Source organism: Saccostrea echinata, unplaced genomic scaffold (genome assembly GCF_033153115.1).
Source record: "Saccostrea echinata isolate AGI-Se365-2 ecotype Australia unplaced genomic scaffold, CSIRO_AGI_Sech_v1 ptg000054l, whole genome shotgun sequence".
Taxonomy (NCBI): Eukaryota; Metazoa; Mollusca; class Bivalvia; order Ostreida; family Ostreidae; genus Saccostrea; species Saccostrea echinata.
In genome coordinates, this window is record NW_026889803.1 from 54,266,067 (window position 1) to 54,282,485 (window position 16,419).

General features: G+C 31.8%; 1 protein-coding gene across 1 annotated transcript in view; it reads left to right on the forward strand.

The window, feature by feature from the left end:
* LOC133205022 (uncharacterized) overlaps positions 1 to 16,419 on the forward strand; it is a 28,833-nt gene that overhangs the window by 3,896 nt on the left and 8,518 nt on the right. Inside the window, exons 5-7 of the mRNA XM_061340764.1 lie at positions 723 to 966; positions 2,477 to 2,574; positions 12,568 to 12,743. Of these exons, the coding sequence (XP_061196748.1) occupies positions 723 to 966; positions 2,477 to 2,574; positions 12,568 to 12,743 (518 nt within the window). The remainder of the gene's footprint in view (positions 1 to 722; positions 967 to 2,476; positions 2,575 to 12,567; positions 12,744 to 16,419) is intronic.

Consider the following 16,419-nt stretch of genomic DNA (forward strand, 5'->3'; position numbering starts at 1 on the left):
CTCATATAAAGTTCATTGCATAACACTGTCATTGCCATGCTTAGATAATTATTTGAAAAATTGATATTCTTAAGTGTACATAAAATTCTTTATAACGAATTTAAAGCGATTGTTTTCAATTTTAATGTTTTATTAATAATTTAAATATTAATATCGTTGTCTCATTGGTGTTTATGAAAGCACAATGTTTTTTCTTGAAAGGCAAGAACTGCATATTTCTAAAGATTTCCAATTTTTGGCCGTTATAGAAATTTTCACTTCTGATCTTAGCATACGTGATGATCAATAAATGGTCAATAAAATCTATGATTGTGTTGATTTGTTATTTTAAGGAAAATAACATTTTTCTAGCTTGAAATGACATTGTTTGCAAGCTAAGTCAAGATTAATGGCACAACAAACTTCTTTTTCCCATGGCTTTATCATTTATTTACATTTTTGTATTTTTTATTAAATTGCAACATAGAGGCAGGAAAAATACTTTGTTCTTTACACTAGACAAAAGATTTTTGAAGAAATGTAATCTTAAAGGACATAAATGTATGAACTGATAATTGTATCTTAGGGAAACGCTTAATCCACGCTAAGAAATAGAGTAAATACTGTATGCATCCTGTAATCATCAAATCTTCTATGACAAATGCAGTGTCATATAGCTAAAACAAAGCTTTCTAACTGCAAATGCATAATTTATTTGTGTTTCTTTACTTAACTGTTTGCAGGAAACAGCATGACTTACAGTAATGGCATGAAGTTTTCAACGAAAGACCAGGACAATGACAAGGACAGCGGCGACTGCGCCACCTACTGGAAATCTGCCTGGTGGTTTAAAGCTTGTTTCTATACAAATCCTAACGGAGAATATATAAATTATGAGAAAACAGGGTGGAAATATGTGGTCTGGTACAACTGGAAAAATTCCAACATTGCATTGAAGAACATAAGGTTCATGATTCGTCCTAGACAGTAAAGTGGACATGAAGTGGATTTTCTTAGCTTTTAATGTTGCAAATCAAAAGAAAAGAAGCACCCAAGAAGTTAATATATCCATTTTGCCCTGATGTTTTTTTACAAACATTTTTGTACTGTGTTCAAAAGGGACTTTTGTGCTTAAATTCTAATTTAGATGATTATTCTATGTTTCCTCAGATATTGTTTTAAATTGCTTTATGTATTTGTTATGATGTCATATATTTAAGTAGAATGACCATTCATCATGGAAGGGGATCAAATCAAATATATAGACATTTACATTTCACACTTTTTAAATCAAGTAATTAATTGTGTTTATTTCAAAACATTTTTTAAGTACATGAATATATGGCATTGGAACACTTATGCAGGTAAGGATTAAATTTCAAATTGCAAAGAAAAGAGTATAGAATTTTTATATTTGATTGACTAAAATTAAAGCTTTGTTCTTGAAGACTTTTTAAAAATTCAAAAAAAAGTCCTATACATGTTTTACTCTTTTTAATAATAAACCAACAGAAAGGTTTTACGTTGGTAAAGTGATAATAAGGTCATCTTGCTATGTTATACTAGTGTTGTAGAGTAAGATTTCCCCCATAGCCAGCTTTCCCTCCGGAATCTGTACTCTAGAGTAGGATTTCCCACTGAGGGGAAATCTCACAATTGAGCCACACCCCTCTTTCTTTCTTCGAGTAGGATTTTCCCTCTTTTATCAATGCTTAAATCATATGGAAATTTTTTGGCTAAAGTTTATTTGAAAGTCAGTTGATTTTGAAATGGAGATATGAGTGTTTTCTACTCAAGAATTGTCAAATTTAGTATAAAATTTTTAATCATTGAGTCTCAACCAAAAATTTTAATTCATAGGAAATTGTAAATTTAGTCACTCAAAAATCGTAAGTCTAGATGTCTCAACACACTCTCTAGGCGCCTGTTTGTTCACGAATTTTAAAATGTATGACAGGACACCTTTAAGGATTTGACAATTTGTTTGTACTCTAAAAGACCCAATATATTATCTAAGGTTCGATCCTTTTTACAAAGAGTGTGTGAGAAAATTATAAAATTTATATTATTAAAGGTTCCACATACTATTATTTGAGTATTTAATGTTGAGAATTTAATGTTGGATTTCCGTGGGAAAATCCTTCTCTAGAACCAGATTTGCGGGAGGAAATCCTACTCTAGAGCCAGTTTTCCAGGGGAATTTTAGGACGGAAAGGCTACTCTACCGGTTATGTGGTCTTAAAGCGTTGATTTAAATCGGACTGAAAACTAGAGATAAAAATAGCAGCCATCAGTCCATGCTGAAACATTCACCCACATTTCCGTCTTGGACGGACTTCTATAATGTGCTATTAATAAATGTGAGCGTTTTTATTCAATACATTAAATGTATTTGTTAAAATTTATACATGTAGTTACTTGTCTTCAGTATTTGATGATTCCATTTTTAGTCTTCAGTTATCTTTTTCTGCCAGGTACTTGTGTTGTATTATTTCAGAACTTTCGTGGGGCTGGATACATTAGAACTAGGGAACCTGTTGCCTATATATGCCAGTCGTATAACAAATGATAGGCATGCTGCTGTTGGGCTTACAAGTAGGTTCATTGAATTCTTCAACCAAAAATCATTTTGAGCCAAAAAATATCGTCAAAAATCATGAACATCTAGTTCTTAGTGTTATTTCATTCACAAGATTAACGCATATACATACACATGCAACTCCATTGGAACAGGGGGAAGGGGTGCTCCGATGCTTATGCCAGTATATACTTTACTATAAAATAGAAAAAAAAGTTTTAATTACTGTTTATACGGAGCTTCAGTGCCCAGTCCATACTTATTTTCTTTAATCTGTGAAAAAATTATAAAATCACCGTTTAGTACCGCAAACGTTATTGTGTAACTATTTTCGATGCAAAACGTATCCCGTATATTCTGTGCATTTGTCAATCAACCTAGATTTTTAAATTAAAAAATGTAATCAATTATGTTCTAATATGATGACAATGCAGAATGATCAACTTGTCACGAATGATTTGAGAAGTTGTTTAAGTATCTGATATATTAGACATGATTCATGGTTTTAAAATTGAAATAAAATTCATCATGTTTTCGGTTGAATATAAACAGAATATTGCAGATGTCTTCAATAGTTATTTGGGTATATGAGAAGACATTACTTCAGGAATAAACCTATAAATGTATATAGGCATATCCATGCAATGTGTATTTTGATGCAATTAAGCGATGTTGTAGAGTTGGATTTCCCCAATACTCAGTAGCCAGCTTTTCTTCCCAAGGGAAAATCTCACACTAGGACTATATTTCCATCCTTTCTTTCCAAGAGTAGGATTTCCCCTCTTTTATCAATGCTTAAATCATATCGACAATATTTTGGCTTAAAGTTTATATGAAAGTCAAATGATTTTTTTTTTATGGAAATATGAATGTTTTCGATTCAAGAAGGACAACTTCAGTATCAAATCTTAAAATATATAGTTCAAATCATTAAGTCTCAACCTAAAATTTTAACTCATAGGGAATTGTAAAATTAGCAACTCATAAAATCGTAAGACTCAATGTCTCAACACCCTCTCTCTGTTTGTTCACGAAGTTTAAATAGGCTACCCTAAGTGATTTGACAATTTGTTTGCCCTCTAAAAGCCGAGTATTTTACCTATGGATCGATCCTTTTTAGAAAGATTTTGTGAAAAAGTTCTAAATAAATTATATTATTGATGAGTTCCACATACATGTAGCATATTGAGAGTATTTGAATCGAGTAGTTCTTCATGTAGAGGAAAAAAAGAAAAACAAAAGCCAAAACCAAGAACAAAACCATGCGAGAAACAATTCTCTTGCATTCCAAGCATAAGTATGTCCCCAGAGATTCATATTCTTAAAAAACGATGACCCAATTTTAGTTCTATGGCAACGGCAGCCATTTTGGATATTTAAACACCAGAATCTTGGAGGACACAATTTTATGTATAATGTAGTTTGAAATACAATTGGATGAAAGACCACTTAAAATATAAGTCCTCTTTGTTTCCGTGGATACATTAAAAAATTGTCCAACCGATTACATTGTACTAACTTTTTTTCAGAAACTAGTTTCAAGATGAAATGAATCAGATTTTAATGCTTCAAAAGAATTGATTCGACAGTTACTGAAAAAATGAGATTTAAATTGTTTAATTTTCATATTTAGTATATTTCAGTGGAATTGGTTGCTATTTTGAACAAGAGACACTTTTAACAATGTGTCGCCCCTCCCCCTCATACATTAGTATAGCCATGAAATTTTATTGGGGGAAAATTGGCTGTGGGGGAAATCGCACTCTATAACTATTACACAGCGTAGAATCCTCCCTCCCCCCCCCCTTCCCCCCGGGAAAATTGAGTCTGGAGTTGGATTTACGTAGTTTACTCAAAATTTAGATTACGCCATTTTACCAAGTATGTGAGCGTCTTGTATAACATAAAGAAACGACATTTCAAGAAAATTGTGTTGCAATGACGAAAGGAATTAAATTGAAATGTAATAGAAATCGGGGGTGGGGGGGTGGGTGGGGAGATTTGATTCTAGCGAAATTCAACTTTTAGCCGAACTAGTGGAGAGAAATATCGACATCATAAATAGCAAACTCACGAATAGTGTTACCAAAGAGAAAAAGAAAAAAAGTTTGTTTCTATCATCGTTTTTCTACGAACATTCAATTAAGTCTTAATTTTGCCGAAGTTTACGCAAAGTGAGAGTTGTACTGCGACACAAATGAATGAATTTAATAGTTTTCCTTCTTAGATGGTTCCAATACAGTAACTGGTAAAGGTTATATTGCCGCTTATGTAGGGGAATGATACATGTAGATTAAATACAAGGTTTCGATGTTGTGAGATACACTGTTTTGTACGTTAAGTTTGACATTAAATTTTATTATACCGCGGGTATGATGTTTTATAAAAACGTTAATTCTGCGTTTATTTTTTATTATTTTTTATATGGAATACATTGTAAATGTGTACTAGAAGAATACTTTATGAAAAAAAGACATAAAATTATTTATTGACCCGAGGGTATATTCCGGGGGGGGGGGGGGGGGGGGTGTCCTATCCATAAGTACCTGTGGTTAAACCTGGTCCTTAGGACAATATCATTTTATAATAGAATGTTCTATCAAGCCCCAAACTACCACCGGTGTGTCAATTTGAACAAACTTGAATCTTAACTATGTAAAAAAGCTTTCACACAAGTTTAATCTTTTCTAGCCCATGGGTTCTTGAGAAGAAGATTTTTAAAATATGCCATGAAATTTTCATTAATTCTTAATTATCTCCCCTTGAAAGAGGACATTGCCCTTCATTTGAACGAACTTGAATCCCTTCACCCAAGGATGCTTTGTGGCAAGTTTAGTTGAAATTGACGAAGTGGTTCTTGTGAAGAAAACGAAAATGTGAAAAGTTTACAGACGACACACGACAGATGGACGCCGGAAACTCTTCGATCAGAAAAGGAAGACAAATCTTGCATTTAATATCTCTTGTCAATATTCTTCCGTGTTTCAACAATGGCGAATGAATACTCTGAAATATCAGATGAAAATAAGAAACGTTAATCTAAGTTATAATCCAAAATCAATTTGGGTCTTTCATACCTGTATTATCTGCTTTTTATTTCCCACTGTGCACTTTCTCATCTTTTCCTCGGAAAGATGGAAAACACTGTATGAACTCTGAAATTTTAAACATTCATACAAAACGTAATTTTCATACGATTTGAGAAATGTTTGGTGTTATGGGAAGAGTTGGTGATACCTTACGCAATGAACATAAAAAACTGACAATTATTTGACTCCTAAAAGTTACTGGGCATTGCTAATGTTAGCTTCCGACGGATGAAATATTGCCCTAAAACAAGTCTTCCTTAACAACCCCGAGACGGAAATAGTACGACTCGTGCACGCATTTTACAAGGTGTGACACAATCCCCAAGTCCAAAGTTGATTGTTGTCATTAATTAACTTTGGTGAAAAACAAAAGCGAAAAGTAATTTTTTCACCGTAAGGTCTATGGGGATTTTTCTCTTAAATTTTCTTTCGACCATCTTTCCTTCCGCCATCTTTCATATATATATATATATATATATATATATATATATATATATATATATATATATATATATATATATATATATATATATATATATAAATTTCAAAAACAATATGAAGAACCGGTACATTTTTGTTGGGTGTATTAAAAATAAAAATCAAAAAAAAAAAAAAAAAAAAAAAAAATCACAAAATATTTACTGCAAGCACTTTCGCCGTGTTAGGCTCTTCAGGAAGTTATCTATCTATCTATCTATCTATCTATCTATCTATCTATCTATCTATCTATCTATCTAATTTTTCCATACACAGTATGTTAGTTGTATTTCTAAAACGGAATCTAAAATTGCATTTAACGAAAGGTTCAAAGTTGTTTTTTTTAAGAGAAAAAGGGAACTTGCAAACAAAAAAATCACTTCGAATTTTCTCTGTTCTTACACGTTAATCTATAAAGTTCGCTACGCTTGCCCTAATGATGATTTAATAAAATTGTAGGTGTCCTGATCAGGGATGGGATAATCGTAATCGAGTAATCGTAATCGATTGTAATGATTACTTTTTTCCAAGTAATCGACAGTAATCTGTAATCGAAGAGATTTTCGATTACTTGTAATCGTAATTTAATCGATTACAGCTAAAATTTTCAATGTAATTATAATTACTTTTTTGATTACTTTTGATTATTTTATACATAAATGGATGTTATTTTGGAGAATTATTTCCAGTTAGTCACACATAAATATCAAATATAAACCACCTATTGTAATGTTTGGATTTCCTAACTTTTATTATCATAAGTTAAATAATGTTCTCAATAAATTTTGAAATATAGACCTACTGGCCTAGTATTAAATAATTCAGAAGTGTATTTCAACCATTCATTAATAAAATATACAGATTTTTCGTGTGCATTTTACATTTGACCCATCGTCCTCTTGCTGCATGTCCTTTTTCATATTTCAGATGTTGAAAAACTTTGTCTTGTAAAAGAAAATTATAAATAGCAAAAACAGATTTAAGTGCTGTATTAAATATAAATATTAAATCTGGTAAATAAGCTACATTGTACTCAAAAAAAAAGAAGAAGATGGAAATACTTATTCATTTCTGAAAATGTTTAAACAACTTCAAACTTGTGTTTTAGTAATTTTAAAATTTGCAAAATCATTCTCATATTTTCATTGAAAATTGTAATGTTGCTTTTATATTAGTGAGAGGTCATAAGTGTCTGTAAGAGAGGGAGTGTGTCACTGTGATTGCTTACCTTAATTGGCTAATTAACTGACTGAGACATCCCAGATTTGCAGATAATGTGTAAACCGTGAACTACCTAGTGTTTAACTTTTATTCCATTGTAGACAAACAATATTATCAAAACAATTAATAGCTCTCAAAACACTTATTTCAATACAGAATGAAATTGTGCTATTTGTTTCATTACTTAAAGACACATTTAATTTACATGTTTATTACTATTTTGAGTTCTAATTTACTTATTTTTTTGAAAAAGACATGCACAGGAATGTTTAATGTGTACTGTCAACATATGGGCAGCCCAAATACTTCTAATGAAGTAATTCACAATAAAATATTAAATAATTTTTTGCAGCAAGTCAATAAATATGGAGGTTCAGATCCAAGGTTGAAAGGAATAATTAATTCCTTGGCGTATTTTATTGTAGGAATTATATCTCCACTTTTCATGGTAGGGAATCCCTCATTTGGGCATTTAGTGAGAATGTTAGCCTGCCCAGAATAAAACCTTAAAAAGGAACACATTCAAACTTCAGTGGATAACATTTACCATTTAAATATTGCTTTGATATTTGAAGGGATAAAAACTTGGAAGTAATCGATTATTAATCGATTACATCTTCCAAAGTAATCGATTACAATCGATTACAGATTAAAAATGAGTGTAATCGATTAATAATCGATTACACAAAATTCCTCTAAGTAATCGATTATTAATCGATTACATTTTTCAGTAATTGTGCCCATCCCTGGTCCTGATCAACTTTCAGTACTTAGTTGAAAGAGGTACTGATAAACAATTTTACATTGTGCTTTCTGTTTGTTTCTTACAAGCTTAAATTTAGTTTCTCTGCACAAAGAGAAATTTGAGAGATCCTGATCTAAATTAATATCCTCTCTAACCCTAACCAATTACATGAAGCAGAATCTATTTTTCTTCTCAAAACATAAGTGCAATTAAAATTAAAAGATGTTGCTATCTTAAAAAAAATGAGCTTCTAAATCAATTTCTGGGACTGTAAATATAAAAATGGAAATATGAATGTCAAATCTTTGAGTTGTAGATTCAAGTGTTGACTCTGCTGGATATTATACTTCAACACAGAGTTAAAACTTTTAAAGATTCGGCGAAACCATAATAGACAGTATCAAAAGGTGATCCTGCTTAATTTACATAAGTAGAAATTGATTTAATTGAAAGAATGTGTTCAAAAAGGACACTTTTTGTCGTCGCCTTGTTGACTTTATCGTTATACAAAGTGTTTGGACAATATTTGGATGACCAGGAGACTAATATACAGCAGAAAGCTGAGAAACTGTCAACACAATACTTAAAATCAGAAATACAGCAAATAACAAGAAATATAGAGAGAGAAATAATGCAAAAATTTGACAGAATTCAGCGTGTAATGGAAGAGAAATTAAATGCAATGATTGAAAAAGTTCAAAAGGAAAAAATGGAAAAAGAGAGTGACAATGTCAGGAATTCAAGCAGATCTATCTCAGAACAACAGGACTTACTTAAAACGCTTAAAACCAAGTTTCCGTCAGATGTCGACGGACAGGCTGACCAAAGACAGACAATTCATGATATCGTTGTAACTGTCAAAAACATCCAAGGAAAAGTCCAGTGTTAGATTTGAAGAATGAACAGTTATCTTTGAGAGAAGATGTGTGTTCTTTTAAAGCAAATGATTCCTCTATAGCCTCACTGGATCATGTAGTGAGCAGATTAGAGAATCTAACTAAAGGTATTAAAGCGAGCGATAGAAACAATTCCAGTAGCACATGCCATACTGTAATAGAACCCATGACAGGTAAGCTTCTACATTCTTTTAAATCATACATGTATCTATGAGAGGAAAATGATGCATTTTTTTTCTAATAATTTTTTATTCAAAGAATATGCATAAAATATAATACAAACCAAAATGTTACAGGTGAAGATTGTTCTGATATACTAAAGAGGTTCCCAGACACTCAAAACAAAAATGGTGTATACAATATCACAATATCACAGAAAGAGAGGAAGACTGTGTATTGTGACATGACAACGGATAACGGAGGATGGACGCTCTCTCTCTCTCTCTCTCATATAAATTGCACTTCTAACCAGAAATGCTAACTTTCATGATATGCGTAGTCATAAACTTATTTTAAACATTTCTTAAATTGATGCTGTTGCAAGAAAAAAAAACATTTAATGTTTTTTGCAGGTTATACAGCGACGAATTAATGGGTCCGTTGACTTCTACCGTAACTGGACCGAATACAAGAAAGGCTTTGGAGAAGCGGATCATGAATATTGGATAGATATTAAAATAAGGAGTTTATTTTTGCTACAGTAATTGCAAACTGCTTCGATTTAGTGTCTTAGAAGGTAAACACGATAGATAAGCTTTTTATATATGCCTTTTGATTTTCCTGACTAAAATTTTAGAATTTACGCTAAATGCGACCAACTGAACGAAAATGAGAGAAATGTCCAATTAAAGAGCAACATAAAAACTCTCAAAAGGCCACTGCACATATATGTATGAAACTAAGCCTTTTATTATTTAAAGAATACATTTTAGGAATGACTCTAATTCTTGGCCAAATTATTCGAGGATAACCTGGTTTGGGTCAGTTTACGCTTTATAATCCGCGAAGCGGATTATAAAACAGCGTAAACTGACCCAAACCAGGTTATACTCGAATAATTTGGCCAAGAATTAGAGTCATTCCTTATAATTTAATTTTAAAATCATTAAATAACTATGGGTGTAAAATTTCGTTGCTTTTTATTAGTTCGAATTTGCCGCTCAATAATACAACCGTAGTAACGGAAGTACCGGAAGTGATGGGAAGCAAGGGGAGGTAAAAACTGATACATAGGCTTAGCAGCCTTGTTGTTTGTTTACATGTGGTAAGATCGAATTATTGTTTGGTACATTTATTAAATCTGGAATTTTCCATGAATCCCGAGGACTGGAAATGAGAGGATTGTATGGATACAGATGATTCAGCTGGTTGTCAGGGGGGTGTGTCCCCATACCAAACCAGGTTATACAGAAATAATTTGTGTTTTGGATATTAACCAATCAGAGGCTAGAATACGAACTAAATTAAATTATTGAGAAATCACCACATAAATCAATACGTTAAACCTATTCTAAGAAAGACCTAAATACAAAGAAGAAAATACAACCCAATTACAAAACACTTTCAGACATAAGACAACATACTACTTTTGCAATAAATGGTTTTATTATATGATTGAATATCTCTCTGATTCAAATTTGATACAAATAGCTTTGGAAAGTTATTTCATTTGCACTTGACTTCCACTCATAAGAATATAACATTAAGATACATAGAATCTTGGGTGAGAGGGGGTAGTGGGGGTAGGGTGTTGCAGGGTGTTGTTGGGGTAGGGTGTGTGTAAATAATGAGAATCCCAGCAATGGTCATCTTAGTAACCTTATCACTGCTGTTCTAAAGAATATTAAAAAAAATATCGGCACCCCCTTCACTCTCAGGAAAATTTTGATCCATAGAGTGGCCAGACCCTAGCCCAGAGCAGTGTCATGATTTAATTATACTTGAATCAACATAACATAGGAATGCACTTCTATCGATTTAAGTACTTGACAGTACATGGCTTGAAAGAAGCGTTTTAAATTTTTTTTTTACAGTATATATGCATTATGTTAAATTTGGTCCCCGATTATAGCCCCACCCTAAACTCAGAATTATAATAATTTGAATCCACAGAACTTGTGAATGTTGGCATTTAAGTATGATTAAGTGTTGCTCTCTTTCTCTTGTAAAACATTTTGTATTATTTTAAATTTTAAAAACAATATGTTCCAAAATAGTATGATAATTTCAATTATTTTTTATTCATAAATTCCGTTCATAAAAATTAAGGAAATGAAATGTTACACAGTCTTACATCAAAAAAATCTCAGGAACTTCGAGTAGATATGCAGAGATTCAATGGTGACAAAGCGTATGCAGTCTTCTCTACCTTTTCTATTGGAGACGAGGTGAGCAAATATAAACTGACGGTTAATGGGTACACTGGAACAGCTGGTATATATGTATTTTTTATAATCATTTGTTATAAGTAAAAAAAAAAAAATAAATTCAATTTAATTACTGTACTTATTTTTTTTAGATCATTGGAGAAATAGATGTAAACACTTCTTTTCTGTAAGGATTTTTTTTCTCCCCATGTGTAAAATTAAAGTATCCGAATGAATAAATGAAAAAAGTGCACTTTAAACTTAAGGTATTTTGTAAAATAATTATTAAGAAAAAAAATTAAATGTGTATTATGAAACGAAAAGTCGATCAATAAGTTTTGTATTTGAGAACGGTATTATTTTGTTGTCATTGTTGATATGCATTGTTAAGTTTGATTTAATTTTTTTCTTCAGATTTACATGTATAAAACAATAATTAATCGCATAAATGCTTTAGGTATATCTTATTTTCGTTTTATGATATGCTCATTCAAAGATCATTTTATAACACTCTCTTTGCGGACTTAGATGATTGTTTTAAAAATCAAAATTCTTCAGCGTTCATATAATTCTTTATAACGAATTTAAAGCGATTGTTTTCAGTTTTAATAATCTATTGATAATTTGAATAGTAATACTAGTAATACTGCTGTCCCATGGATGTATAGAAAACACAGTACATTTTCTTGAAAGGCAAGAACCTCACGTTTCTAAAGATTCCCAGATTTTGGCCGTTATAGAAATATACACTTCAGATCATGATGATCAATATATGGTCATTAAATTATGCATAATTATGTGGATTTGTAATCTAAAGGAAAATCACATTTTTCTTGTTGGGAATGACATTGTAAGCTAAGTCAAGATTAATGGCACAACAAACTTCTTTTATTGACGAAAAACTTTTTTTCAATGACTTTAGCATCAAATTACATATTTTTAAATTAAATTGCAGCAAAGAGGCAGGGATATTACTTTGTTCTTTTCACTAGACAAAAGATTTTTGAAGAAATGAAATTTTAAAGGACATAAATGTATAAACTGATATTTGTATCTTAGGGAAACGCTTAACCCAGACTAAGAAATACATGAAATACTGTATGCATACTGTAATAATCAAATCTTCTATGGCAAATAAACTGTCATATAACTAAAAGAAAGCTTTCTAACTGCAACTGCATAATTTATTTGTGATTATTTACATAACACTTTGCAGGAGACAGCATGAATTACAGTAATGGCATGAAATTTTCAACGATAGACCAGGACAATGACAAGGACAGCGGCGACTGCGCCACCTACTGGAAATCTGCCTGGTGGTTTAAAGTTTGTTTCTATACAAATCCTAATGGAGAATATACAAATTATGAGAAAACAGGGAGGAAATATCTGGTCTGGTACTAATGGAAAAATTCCAACATTGCATTGAAGAACATAAGGTTCATGATTCGTCCTAGACAGTAAAATGGACATGAAGTGGATTTTCTTAGCTTTTAATGTTGCAAATCAAAAGAAAAGAAGCACCCAAGAAGTTAATATATCCATTTTGCCCTGATTTCTTTACAAACATTTTTGTACTGTGTTCAAAAGGGACTTTTGTGCTTAAATTCTAATTTAGATGATTATTCTATGTTTCCTCAGATATTGTTTTAAATTGCTTTATGTATTTGTTATGATGTCATATATTTAAGTAGAATGACCATTCATCATGGAAGGGGATCAAATCAAATATATAGACATTTACATTTCACACTTTTTAAATCAAGTAATTAATTGTGTTTATTTCAAAACATTTTTTAAGTACATGAATATATGGCATTGGAACACTTATGCAGGTAAGGATTAAATTTCAAATTGCAAAGAAAAGAGTATAGAATTTTTATATTTGATTGACTAAAATTAAAGCTTTGTTCTTGAAGACTTTTTAAAAATTCAAAAAAAGTCCTATACATGTTTTACTCTTTTTAATAATAAACCCACAGAAAGATTTTACGTTGGTAAAGTGATAATAAGGTCATCTTGCTATGTTATACTAGTGTTGTAGAGTAAGATTTCCCCCATAGCCAGCTTTCCCTCCGGAATCTGTACTCTAGAGTAGGATTTCCCACTGAGGGGAAATCTCACAATTGAGCCACACTCCTCTTTCTTTCTTAGAGTAGGATTTCCCCTCTTTTATCAATACTTAAATCATATGGAAATGTTTTTGGCTAAAGGTTTATATGAAAGTCAGTTGATTTTGAAATGGAGATATGAGTGTTTTCTACTCAAGAATTGTCAAATAAAATCTTTAATCATTGAGTCTTAACCAAGAATTTTAATTCATAGGAAATTGTAAATTTAGTCACTCAATAATCGTAAGACTAGATGTCTCAACACACTCTCTAGGCGCCTGTTTGTTCATAAATTTTAAAATGTACATGTATATCTATACACCTTTAAGGATTTGATAATTTGTTTGTACTCTAAAAGGCCCTATATATTATCTAAGGTTCGATCCTTTTTACAAAGAGTGTGTGAGAAAATTGTGAAATTTATGTTATTAAAGGTTCCATATACTATTTTTTGAGTATTTGAATCGAGTTCTTCAAAGGGAGAAAAAAAAAGGGGGGGGGGAGCCAAAACTAAAAACAAACAATACAATAAACACTGCTTTTGCAAGCCGAAGCCAAAGCCCAGCGGTGTTATATTGGATTTTAAAGCCGACAGCTTGTATTCTCTTAGAGTTTAGCAAAATTTCAAATTTAAGAAATAATTTTTTAGTTCCATGGCAACTGCAGTTATTTTGGATATTTAAACAACTGAAACTTAGACACAAACATCAATAATATGTAAATGTAGTTTAAAATTCAACTGGAGAAAAAATCCATTTAAAGTAAAATTCCTTTTTGTTTCCATGGATACAGTTAAAAATTTGTCAAACCGATTACATTGTACTTTTTTTCAGAAACCAGTTTGACCATATGAAAAGAATAAGATTTTAATGCTTCAAAAGAATTGGTTAGATAGTTACTGAGAAGAATGAAATTTAAAATTTTTAATTCTTCATACTTCGTACATTTCAATGGAACTGGTCGCTATTTGAAGAAAGGACATAATTGTAAAGTCCCCCTCCCAACGTAAACATAGTACAGCCATGATATTTTACTGGGGGGATTGGCTCTGGGGGAAATCGTACTCTATAACTATAACACAGAGTAGATTATCCCCAGGAAAATTGAATTTGATGTGGGATTTCCGTGGGAAAATCCTACTCTAACGTCATTTTTCCGTGAGGGAAATCCTTCTCTAGAACCGGTTCATCTTCACTAGCCAAGGGTTTCTGTTTCGCTACTCTCCTCACAAACCCTTGGCATACGGTGCTATTAAAAGTTGGGTTTTCTCGAGTTGTGTTTGGAGTTGATCGACATCGTTCGACCAATCAGCAATTGCTTTTGTAAATGATGATATTTGCCTTCGGGATATATCTTGATTCTTTAGTCTCGGGAATGAAAAACACAAGAAAACAACGATTCGTAAGATAACATGCTACTCTATAAATAGATATGGTGTCATCCAATCTTAAGCTGATGTACAAATATTTTGATCAGGAATCTTATTGTAGATTAGATTTGCACGATAAATAACAAATTAAAACATTGCTCGATATCTTCTTGTAAATTATTCTTTAAAAGATTAAAATTTTCAAATACGCCTTTTATATTTGTCGATGACGCAATTTGTGCATATGTTGGAAGATTCGAAATCATGTGTCGTAAACAATCCCAGCTTTTGACTGCACCGTATGCCAAGGGTTTGTTAGGAGAGTAGAGGATCAAAAACCCTTGGCTAGCGAAGATGGAGCCGGTTTTGCGGGAGGAAATGCTACTCTAGAGCCAGTTTTCCTGGGGGGGGGGATTTTAGTACGGAAAGCCTACTCTACAAGACCTGTTATGTTGTCTTAAAGGATTTATAGTGGAAAATCTTTGATTTAAATCTGACTGAAAACTAGAGATCAAAATGGCAGCCATCAGTCCATGCTGAAACATTCACCCATATTTCCATCTTGGACGGACTTCTATAATGTGCTATTAATAATTGTGAGCGTTTTCATTCAATATATTAAATGTATTTGTTAAAATTTATACATGTAGTTGCTTGTCTTCAGTATTTGATGATTCCATTTTTAGTCTTCAGTTATCTTTTTCTGCCAGGTATTTGTATTGTATTATTTCAGTATATTCGTGGGGCTGGATACATAAGAACTAGGGAACCTGCTGCCTATATATGCCAGTCATACTAACAGATGATATCCGGCTGTTGGGCTTACGAGTAGGCTCATTGAATTCTTCATCAACCAAAAAAAAAAACCATTTTGAGCCAAAAATATCGTCAAAAATCATAAACATCTAGTTCTTAGGATAACTTATTCACAAGATTAACGCCTATACATGCACAAGCAACCCCATTGGAACAGGGGGAAGGGGTGCTCCGATGATAATGCCAGTATATACTTTATAGTACTATAAAATAGAAAAACAGTTTTAATTACTGTTTAAACGGAGCGTCAGTGCCCAGTCCATACTTAATTTCTTTAATTTGTGAAAAAAATTATAAAATCACCGTTTAGTACCGCAAACGTTATTCTGTAACTATTTTCGATGCGTAACTTATCCCGTATATTCTGTGCATTTGTCAATCAACCTAGATTTTCAATTAAAAATGTAATCAATTATGTTCTTATATGATGACAATGCAGAATGGTCAACTTGTCACAAATGATTTTAGAAATTGTTTAAGTATCTGGCACATAAGACATGATTCATATGGTAGTAAAATTGAAATAAAATTCTGGTTGGGTTCGGTTGAATATAAACAGAATATTGCAGATATCTTCTTTAATTATTTGTTTATATGAAAAGACCTTACTTCAGGAATAAACTTATACATGTATATAGGCATATCCATGCAATGTGTATTTTGATACAATTAACCGATGTTGTAGAGTAGGATTTCCCCAATACTCAGTAGACAGCTTTTCCTCCCAAGGGAAAATCTCACACTAGGACCATATTTTCTTTCCCAGAGTAGG